Source organism: Phascolarctos cinereus, unplaced genomic scaffold (genome assembly GCF_003287225.1).
Source record: "Phascolarctos cinereus isolate Bilbo 61053 unplaced genomic scaffold, phaCin_HiC Scaffold_4;HRSCAF=312, whole genome shotgun sequence".
NCBI classification, from domain to species: Eukaryota; Metazoa; Chordata; class Mammalia; order Diprotodontia; family Phascolarctidae; genus Phascolarctos; species Phascolarctos cinereus.
Window position 1 is genome coordinate 676,239,531 of NW_027555847.1, and position 10,172 is coordinate 676,249,702.

The following is a 10,172-nucleotide window of genomic DNA, read 5'->3' on the forward strand; positions in this document are numbered from 1 at the left end:
CATACTGACTTATCACGGCCATACTTCTATCAGGATGAGTTAAGAGTTCTCATATTCCTCAGAGGTGGTCCCCAAACCCTACCCCACTCCCAAGGGATAGACTAGGGATCCTCACTGGAGATAAACAGGCAGAGAGTAGCTCAGTTACAAATGACCTTGATACTCTTCCCTCCTTCCGTAGAGAAGATACAAAATGGAGGAAAGGCGATGAGACCAGAACAGATTATCCCTAGTTTCAACACCACCCCTCAATAGCCTTGTTATCACTGACCAATATCGCGATCAAGTGGCATCCCAGGACTTCCGCTGTGCACCAGGACCCCGGGGTCCAGGCCCATCTCATACAGTGTCTCCAGGCACGCTGGCTCCGGTGACGGCTGAGCCGAACCCAGTAGATCCAGGGTGTAGTAGGTTGGGGCTGTGGTGCTGGCTTCCGTCTCTTCCGGGCTGAGGGGCATATCAAAGAGTAACCCATCTGGCAGGCCTGAGAGGTGGTCCAGGTCAGAGAGGCTGCTGGCCACATTGGTGCCATCTCTGGGCATTAGGCCAGTGCCATCCAGGGACTGGCCCGCCTCCTGGTTCTGCCGGTGCCGCTGCACTTCTGCGTACAGGCTGTCCCTCTGCTTCTTGGACATCCGGCCAAACTTGACCGCTGCAAGGATGAGGATCTGAGATCAGCAGAAAGACTCTGCAACCAGCAGTGGGGCAACATCTGGCCACTGGAGTCCAACAGTATCAGGTAGTATCTTACCCTAGTGGACAAAGCACTGGACACACTCAGAAGACCTGGGTTCTCACCATGGCTCCACCAAAGAGCTGCTCTATCACCTAGGGCAAGCTATTTTCTTACGCATGACCTCAGTTTCCTCATTTATAAAATGGGATTGAATGAGATATTATCTAAGGTCCATTCCAGATGGAATTTCATTCTTAATTCTATGGCCATTTTGATGAAGCACAACACAAAAAGCATTAGACTTAGGCTCAGAAGACCTGTGTTCAAATCCCAACTCTACCAATTACTAGCTATGATCATCCTGTGCTCCAAGGGCCCTCCCAGCCCTGACATTTTGGTTCTAAGGGCCCTACCAATTCTGACATATTATGTTACAAAGGCCTTTCCAACTCTGACATTCTGTGTTCTAGGATTTAGATCATACATATTTAGAGCTGGAAAGACTGTTATAGGCCATCAAATTTTACTTCCTTATTTCACAGATGGGGAAACTAAGGCCAGAGGAGGTAATCTGGTCATACAGTTAATAAGTACCTGAGGCTAGATTTGAACCTAGGCCTTCCTGATTCCAATCTCAGTGCCTTACCCACCAGGCCATCCTACCTCTACCTCTCAAAGGCCTCTGTCTTGTGAGGACTTGTCAAAATCTGACCTCTGCTGGTTTAACCTTCAAGAACCAAGGTTCACCTTTCTCAAGGCCCACACTAGCTGAGGACAGGCTCTATGTATGTTGCCCAAGGGACCACCCTGGATAGGTTTGGAAAGGTTAGCCTTCACTAGGTTAGCTGCAGGGGGATACATTTATTTTTTTCTACCATGATGATAAGTCTCGAAGACTCTCTATGTATAAGAATGAGAGCCATTCCTGAATAGATGAAGAGTAATTAATAGGAAGGTGTCAACAACCACGGGAAAGCCCTTTAGAAGATCAGAGACAATACAGAGATGGGGCACTATGAATGTAGAGCACTGAATACATACAGCCAGACTTGGTTCATATGTTAGTTAGTTTTGCTGAACTGCCTTCTTCCACCCTCATCTTTAAAAAAAACAAAACAAAACTCCATGGAAATTAGAATTTGGAATTGGAAAAACTATGGGAATTTTAGGAATGGGAGAAGGAGGGGTCGCAAATATTTGAAAAGGAAGGATATGTGAGAACAAAGGAAATAAATAAATAAAAACTTTAAAAAACAACAACCAGGTGAAAGAATGCCACAACTCTAATAAGAAAAAGAATGTTAACTAAAATGAGCAGCTCAGAGGTTTTACCTTACTTCAGCAAAGACAGCAGAAAGACAAAAATGGCCCATGTTGGAAGGGCTGTGGGAAGACAGGCCTGAGGACACACTATTGCTAGAGCTATATAGTACTCGAATGATAATAAGAAAGTCACTTAAAGTGTACATATCTTTTGAACTCATGAGACCACTACTAGGGATATAGCACAAGAATTTCAGAGACAGGGGGAAAGGTCTTTGAAATACAAAAATACTTATAACACCACTTTTTTTTTTTTGGTTTTAGCCAAAAACTAGAAGGGAAGAAAGTGTTCATTGATTGGAGAAGGCTTAAACAAATCATGTTTAAACAACAGAATATTATTATTTTGTAAAAAATGTAAATAGGAAGAATTCAAAGAAATTTGGGAAGATATATGTATACACACATATATATGTTTGTATACATATGTGTATATCTATATCTATATATCTGTATAAAAATATTCATACAGAGTAAAGTAAATAGAACCAGGGGAATAATTTACCTAATAACCACAAGAACTTAGAGGAAAACAGCTCAAAAAGACTTCAGAACTTTGATCAGTGCTGTGACCAAAGGTGATACTTCAGAGGACTTGCACTTGACAGTGAAGCATGTCTCCCAACTCTCAGTAGAAAGGTGGTGAACTACATAGGTATCAAATGAAGCATACGATTTCAGACTTAGCCACTGTCCTGATCTGTTTTACTTGATTATCCTAATCTGTTACAAGAAAGGGTCCCATTTGAGGGGTGGGAGGGAATCATTGAGAAGTCATTCTCCTTGTAAGCCATTCCCCAAGTAAGCTTCTCCTGGCAGGGCTTACTTTGTATCCAGTAATTAGCACGATGCCTGGTACGTAATAGGCCCTTAATGAATGCTTGCTGATTCTTTGATTGGAAAGCTACAGTGGTGTAAAAAAAGGTCATCTGGAAACATTTTTTTTAATTTTAAGAACTACTAAATCAGAGGGATTGAAATCTGCATTGATGGGAGAAATACCTATACCACGAAAACAATAAATCCTTGAAATATAATAAGAATTGCTCTTATTATTTTTATTCTGTATTCTGGAATTCTATATTTTATCTTAGGGCCCTCCCAGCTCTGACAATTTATGTTCTAATAACCCTCCCAGCTCTGACAATTTACATTCTAAGAACCCTCTCAGCTCTGACATTCTGGGTTCTAAGGGCCCTCCAAACTCTGACATTCTGGCTTCTAAGGGCCCTCTCAGCTCTGATATCCTGTGTTCTAAGGGCCCTCTCAGCTCTGACATTCTGGGTTCTAAGGGCCCTCTCAGCTCTGACATTCTGGGTTCTAAGGGCCCTCCCAGCTCTGACAATTTATGTTCTAATAACCCTCCCAGCTCTGACAATTTACATTCTAAGAACCCTCTCAGCTCTGACAGTCTGGGTTCTAAGGGCCCTCTCAGCTCTGACAGTCTGGGTTCTAAGGGCCTCTCAGCTCTGACAGTCTGGGTTCTAAGGGCCCTCTCAGCTCTGACAGTCTGGGTTCTAAGGGCCCTCTCAGCTCTGACAGTCTGGGTTCTAAGGGCCCTCTCAGCTCTGACAGTCTGGGTTCTAAGGGCCTCTCAGCTCTGACAGTCTGGGTTCTAAGGGCCCTCCCAGCTCTGACAGTCTGGGTTCTAAGGGCCCTCTCAGCTCTGACAGTCTGGGTTCTAAGGGCCCTCCCAGCTCTGACAGTCTGGGTTCTAAGGGCCCTCCCACTCTGACAGTCTGGGTTCTAAGGGCCCTCCCAGCTCTGACAGTCTGGGTTCTAAGGGCCCTCTCAGCTCTGACAGTCTGGGTTCTAAGGGCCCTCTCAGCTCTGACATCCTGTGTGCTAAGGGCCCTCCTAGCTCTGATGTTCTCACATTCCATGCGCTCAGTGATGGCCGAAGCACTCAGTGACATGAGCTCACTCACCGTCTCGCGACATGCCCAGGGCTAGGCACTTCTGCAGGCGGCAGTGCTGGCAGCGATTTCGGCTGGTGCGGTCAATGGGGCAGTTTCGCTGGCGGGAGCAGGAATAGCTGGCATTGTTCTGCTGGCTCCTTCGGAAGAAGCCCTGTGGCCCGGAAGGAGTGGTTGAAGAAAGGCCAGGACCAGGCTTCTAGGCGTCCCACCTTAGCTAGAGCTGATCTCTGACAGGAAGATCGGTCAAGTGGCATTCCCACCCCTGGTTCTTTCTCCCTCTTAAGCTGGTTATTGAAGAGGGAGGCAGGAAACTAACTACAAAGTGGTCACAGACCTGTCACAACAGAACGTGCACCAGAATTTCCACAATGATGGCCCAGAGCCCTCAAAAGGTAAAGGGAACATCGTGGAGAAAAGCAGAGAAATAAATCATTTCATCAAGCTGTTTTTTGTCCCAAGGAGTTGAAAATAAATTATTTGGTGTGTAAAAGGGGGCAAAATACTGGGACTCAGACTTTGGGTCCTGTCATCTTCACTTTGTCCCCAGCCCTCCCTTACCTTACAGCCTTCACAGGTGATGACACCATAGTGGATTCCTGAGGACTTGTCCCCGCAGATCTTACAGGGGATCACTTCAATCTGAGCTGCAGGGGAACACGGCCGCACATGTAGCAGAAGGCATAGCGAAGGAGGAAAGGGTGGTAGGCAGGTGCTTTCCCACACGGTCAGGGGCCCAGACCCTATATTCCCCACAAGCATTGCTAGAGAGAGTTGGGTGGTGGGTTCCCTGTGGGACTGGAGATGATGGGACAGACAGGTTCTGATTCAGAATCTTCCACTAACTAGCTAGACAGCAATGGGCTAATCGATTAGCCTCTCTTGGCCTCCCTGTGTACCTGCCTCTCAAGGTTGCTAGCTGGGCTTTGGGGAGCAGTCCGTCTCCAGAGATGGAGCTTAGCCTCAAGCTGGAACTAAGTCTGGGAGAGAGCTGGCTCTAAGGGGAAGCCGAGTCCCCTTTGGGCTGTTTCCAGGGAATCCCTTTTTACAACTTGATTGTCTGTATTTCACCCCTGGGCCCAGAATCCCCAGATGTGGTTGTAATTCCCCCAATGACCAGGAGGTGCCACCCTGACCCCATACCCCACATACCCCAAGCTTTGAAAGAAGGAAGAAAGGAAGTCTAAGCTTTCTTTTCTTTAAAGCCCCAAGCAACACCTAGGAATGGCCTATGTCAGCTGGGCACCATGACAGCAGTATGTAGTTGGTACGGAAAAAACCAGGAGGGTTCCTCCCAGCCCTGTCATTCTCTTTTCTGAGGGCCCTTCCACCTCTGACATTCTGTGTTCTAAGGGCCTTTACAGCTCTGACATTCTGTGTTCTAGAGGCCCTCCTAGCTCTGACATCCTGTGTTCTAGGGGCCTCCCAGCTCTGATATTCTGTGTTCTAAGGGCCGTCCTAGCTCTGATATTGTGTGTTCTAGGGGCCCTCCCAGCTCTGACGTTCCATTTTTTCTCTCTTCTCCTCTCCTCCCTCCCTCCTCCCTCCTCCACTTCTTCCTTCCCCCAACATAGACTGACACATAGCACCTTATAACTCCAGCTTGCCTGAGATTATATAACTGTAGTTATATAAAGGGCAGCTGTTAAATCTATCTGTGACATCATTCTGAGAAGGGGTGGGGGTGGGGGGCCAGGGAGGGGCGGGACGGATCCTGATTGGGCCTCCAAGCTGGGGGCGGTCGTCCCTGGGCCAGCTGTCCTGCCCAGTCACTTACCCACTCACTGTCCCACTGACACACTTCTGCCAGGGACACTGCTTGTATAACAGGCAGTGTGGGGAGATTAACCCTATCCTTCCCAAGGCTCAATCCGCTCCCTCTAGGGTGTGGAAGGGACTTCAACACCCCTCCTTTTTACAAACCCTGGTAAAAGAGCAGAGGATACCCTAGGGCCGAGCTTGGTTGACTTGGCCTGTCACTATTTCCTACCAGGTCCAACCCGGGTAAAGTGTAAATGCTTCTAGGGCAGGACCTATTTTTTCCCCCTTTGTATCACTATACAGTGTGGTTGATAAATGTTTGTTGAGTGAAATTGTCCTGGGGAGATGTACTTGTCCACTGACTGGCTGTGCACTGTGTTGGCCAGGTCACTTAACTTCTCTGGGCACTGCTGTCTTCTAAAAGGAAAGGGTAAGACTTCTGAGGTTTCTTTTCAGTTCTCATAATCTCTGCACCTCAAGCCACAGAGTCCCCCCCCCCCATTTTACAGAGCAGTCTGGTGGATAAGGGCACTGTGGTTGGAGTCAGAAGTGTCAAATCCAGCCCCAGACAAGGCCTAGCTGTGTGACCCTGGGCAAGTCACACCTGAACCTCTCCCAGCCTCAGGTTGCTTATCTGTAAAATGGGGATAAAGTGCTAGATAAAATCTAGATAGCAATTGCTGCCCCCCCCAACACAAAACTAGTAGGATATAGGTTTCCAGTGGGTAGGGTCTGAAAGGTAGGATCTTCAACACAAAAGGACAGTTTTCCCAGGTTTAAAGGTGACAGTGTCCCTGCACCCCAAGGCTGGCTCAAATGTAAATATCCTATACAAATGCAAAGTGTCTTTGGAAGAAGCTGAGCATTGCAATCTGGGGGGCTTTGCAGGACCAGCTGGGAGGGGAGGGAGAAATGCCATTGAACTCTTGAGATTGGACTGGATGGATGACCCCAAGGTTCAATTTAATTCAAATCAACAATCACTTATTAAATGCCTAGAATGTGCCAGGCACTGTGCTGGGGGGATATAAAGACAAAAAACCCTCAAAAACATACAAGAAAAAACAGAATCACAGGATCAGAGACTTAGATTTGGCAGTGACCTCAGAGGTAAGCTAGTGAAACCTCCTCAGTTTTCAGTTGAGGAGACTGAGGCTGGGAGAAATTGGATGATTTGCTCAGTCTCACAGTTAGCAAGTATCTGAGGTGGCATTTGAACTCAGGTCTTCCTGACTCTAGGTCAAGGCTCTCTGGCACTATTTACTACATCACTCTGCCTCTCAGAATCCTAGAGTAATGTAAGAATTGGGGGGGGGGATACTCAGATCACACAGTAAACAGTGATGTGGGTCTCGAAGGATCCTTATAAATTCCTCCTCCAGGAAGCCGTTCCTTAGGCCTCTAGTAATCTGTAACATCTCACATGCATACAATGACTTTAGGTTTACAAAGTGCTTAAGTATGATTTCATCTGATCCTTATAACTGGGAGAGCTTCTCTCCATTATTATCAGCTTCCCACCTTTCCTCTCCTTAGGATCTCACCTCAGGCTTTATTTCTTTTCCCATGCGCTCACCAAGAAATAATGAATGATAGTGGTATATCATAATATAGTGGATAATAATAATAGTGAAATAATAAATAATATAATAAAATAATGGTGAAATAGATTTGTGTCTCATCTTCCTCCTAGACTTGAATCTCCCAAAGAATAGAAACTTTTGTTTTAGCTATATTTTATCTCCCCCAATGTTCCATAATCAAGGGCTTTAAAATGTTCATTGAATGAATTTTCAGTGTCAGACCTGGGGAAAGGGGCCTTGAAACACAGACTGGGGTTATCAGAAGTAGTCAGGCCCTTAGAGGTCATTCAACCCAACCCATATATTTTACAGAGGAGCAAAGTAGGCCATGGAGGAGGAAGATTTGTACATAGTGTAGTCCACGAAAATGCGGCAAGTTAGGGGTCGTGCCGGGACTAGAATCTGCGCTGCTGCTATCCGGGCCAGGGTGGCTGCTGCTCCCCCAGGCAGCCTGGAAACCGTTCCTCCCTCTCTTGGGTGGGGTCCCCATTCCCTTTGGGCCCCGACAGAGTAAGGGCCTGGGAGGGGTGTACCTGGCCCTGCACCAGAGGCTGACTCCTGTTGACGTCAGGAGGGCAGAGTCCTTGGGTGAGAGGGAGGGGGAACCTCCTTGCTCGTGCTAGAAGAATAGATAGATAGACTCAAAGACTCTAGTTCCTTTAGCCTGGGTAAAGAGGCTCTGATCTTGGGCATCATCTTTGAATCCTCTGCCTTTTCATGTTCCCAATGGAAAGAGCCCTGGAGTTGTAGTCAAAAGACCTAGATTCAAATCCTTCTTTTTCTACATAAAACCTGTGAAACTAGAGGGAAATCATGTTCTTTCTCTGGGCCTCAGTTTCCTTATCTTAAAAATAAAGGGCTTGGACTTGAAATTTTCTGTTTCCTTCTAGCTCTACAGCCCATGATCCCTCTCTGTGCCTCTATTTCCTCCTTTGTCAAATGGGGACCTCAAGAAGCTTACATTCTAGCAGTGGAAACAACATATGCATATATGAGTATACAATATATATAAAAGGTAATTTTTGGAGTGGGGGTCCAGGGGAGGAATCTGAAAAGGGTCAAATGAAATAACGGATGGTGTTGCTCAGTCCTTTTCAGTTGTGTCCAACCCTCTGTGACCCCATTTGGGGTTTTCTTGACAAAACCACTGGAGTGGTTTGCTATTTCCTTCTCCAGCTCATTTTGCAGATGAGGAAACTTAGGCAAACAGGATTGAGTGATTTGCCCAGGGTCACATAGCTAGCAAATGTCTGAGGCCAAATTTGAACTCAGGAAGATGAGTCTTCCTGACCCTAGGTCCAGGACTCTATCCACTATATGGTAGAGCTTTATAAATTGTAAATGCGACTTACAAACCTGAGGAAGTATTATTAGGCATAGAATATAAACACCCAGGTGAGCACACTTCTATGACGAGGTATGCCTGTGTAGGTGAACACACAGGTATCTGTGTCTTTGTGGTTGAACAGGTACCTACATGCACATGGGCAGACGTGTTTATGTGCCTTTGGGTAAGTGTCCGTGTGCTATTAACGAAAAGGCCTTCAAAAGTCTGATCAACTCCTGAATGGACATTGCGAACTCTAGGTTTCCTTTTTGGGGAACACTTTCCCTTCTCCTCTAGTTTCCCTCAGATCAAGGGCTACCTCCTACCAGAGGCTTTTCCTCATCTCCCCCAGTAACTAGCACCCTTTCCTCTACCCCTAAAAATGCTGAGGGTTTCCTTATCTATCTACATGTTTAATCCCCTCAGCAGACTGTTACCTCCTTGAGGGCAGGGCCTATTTCTTTTTTTTTTTCCTTGGCCTTTTTAATACCATAAACTAACAGGCACCTGGTAGGTGTCTAACAAATACACATTGCATGACTAAGGTAGCCGTGGGGAGATCAATTGGGAAATGACTGAACATAGTATGGTATATAAATGGGGTGGAAAACTATCTCGCTGGAAGAAATGAGGAAAAAGAGGGTTTCCAAGAAAAATTTGAAAAATTTTATAGAAAAATAATATAGAAAAATTTGTCTGAACGGATGAAGAGGGAAGTAAGCAGAGCCCAAAGAATGGCTTTGACTACAGGGTGTCCCAAAAGGATTAGGGAAGTTTTAAACTTTAAAGACTCGAATGAATTTTAAGACTAAAGCTGTACTAAGACTTTTGGGACACCAGGTATAACATCAATATTACAAAAATGAACAATTTAGAAGACTTTTTAGTGATGAAGAATGAGATGAACAGAATCAGGAGAATAATTTATACAAATGACAACAATCCTGTAAAGACAATTTTGAAAGCTGAGTAAGAGCTATGATCAATGCAATGTCCATCCATGATTATAAAAAGTGATGATGAAGCAAGCATGGTCACCCACCTCCTGCTAGAGAAGTGATGGATTCAGAGTACAGAATGGGGTATATATTTTTGGAACATGGCCAATGAGGGAATTTGTTTTGCTTGACTATGAATATTTGTTACTAGAAACTTGGGTATCTTTTTTTTTTCCTTTTCCAATGGGATGAGGGATTGGAGGAAGAAGAAATAGATTTTTATTCATTTAAATAAAAGGCTTGAGAAGGAAGAAAAATGAAAGAATATTTATTGGTAGAGGTAGACTGCTCAGGGCCACCCAGGGCAAGAAGCAGTCAGGGGCCTAGAGAAATCCAGAGAGAGAAGAGTAAGAGAGGCAAAGTGGCATCATAAGAGTGATGGACCTGGAGGCAAAAGACCTACATTTAGGTCCATGATTGAAGCCACGTTATTTCCCTTCTCTAAACCTCAATTTCCTCATCTATAAAATGGAGATAATAATATTGACATGACCTACCTCAAGGAAAGCATTTTCCTGGAAGTACTAGAGAAATGTCAGTTATTATGCATAATTATTGTCCTTTCGATGGGGGGGGCAGGATTGCACA

The 10,172-nt window shown here is 45.4% G+C and overlaps 1 protein-coding gene across 1 annotated transcript in view; it reads right to left on the bottom strand.

Annotated features, from left to right (window-relative positions):
* LOC110223506 (nuclear receptor ROR-beta-like) overlaps positions 1 to 10,172 on the bottom strand; it is a 39,679-nt gene that overhangs the window by 24,791 nt on the left and 4,716 nt on the right. The window contains exons 2-4 of the mRNA XM_021009086.2: positions 4,477 to 4,562; positions 3,928 to 4,069; positions 272 to 652 (exon numbers count right to left, since the gene is read on the bottom strand). Of these exons, the coding sequence (XP_020864745.1) occupies positions 272 to 652; positions 3,928 to 4,069; positions 4,477 to 4,562 (609 nt within the window). The remainder of the gene's footprint in view (positions 1 to 271; positions 653 to 3,927; positions 4,070 to 4,476; positions 4,563 to 10,172) is intronic.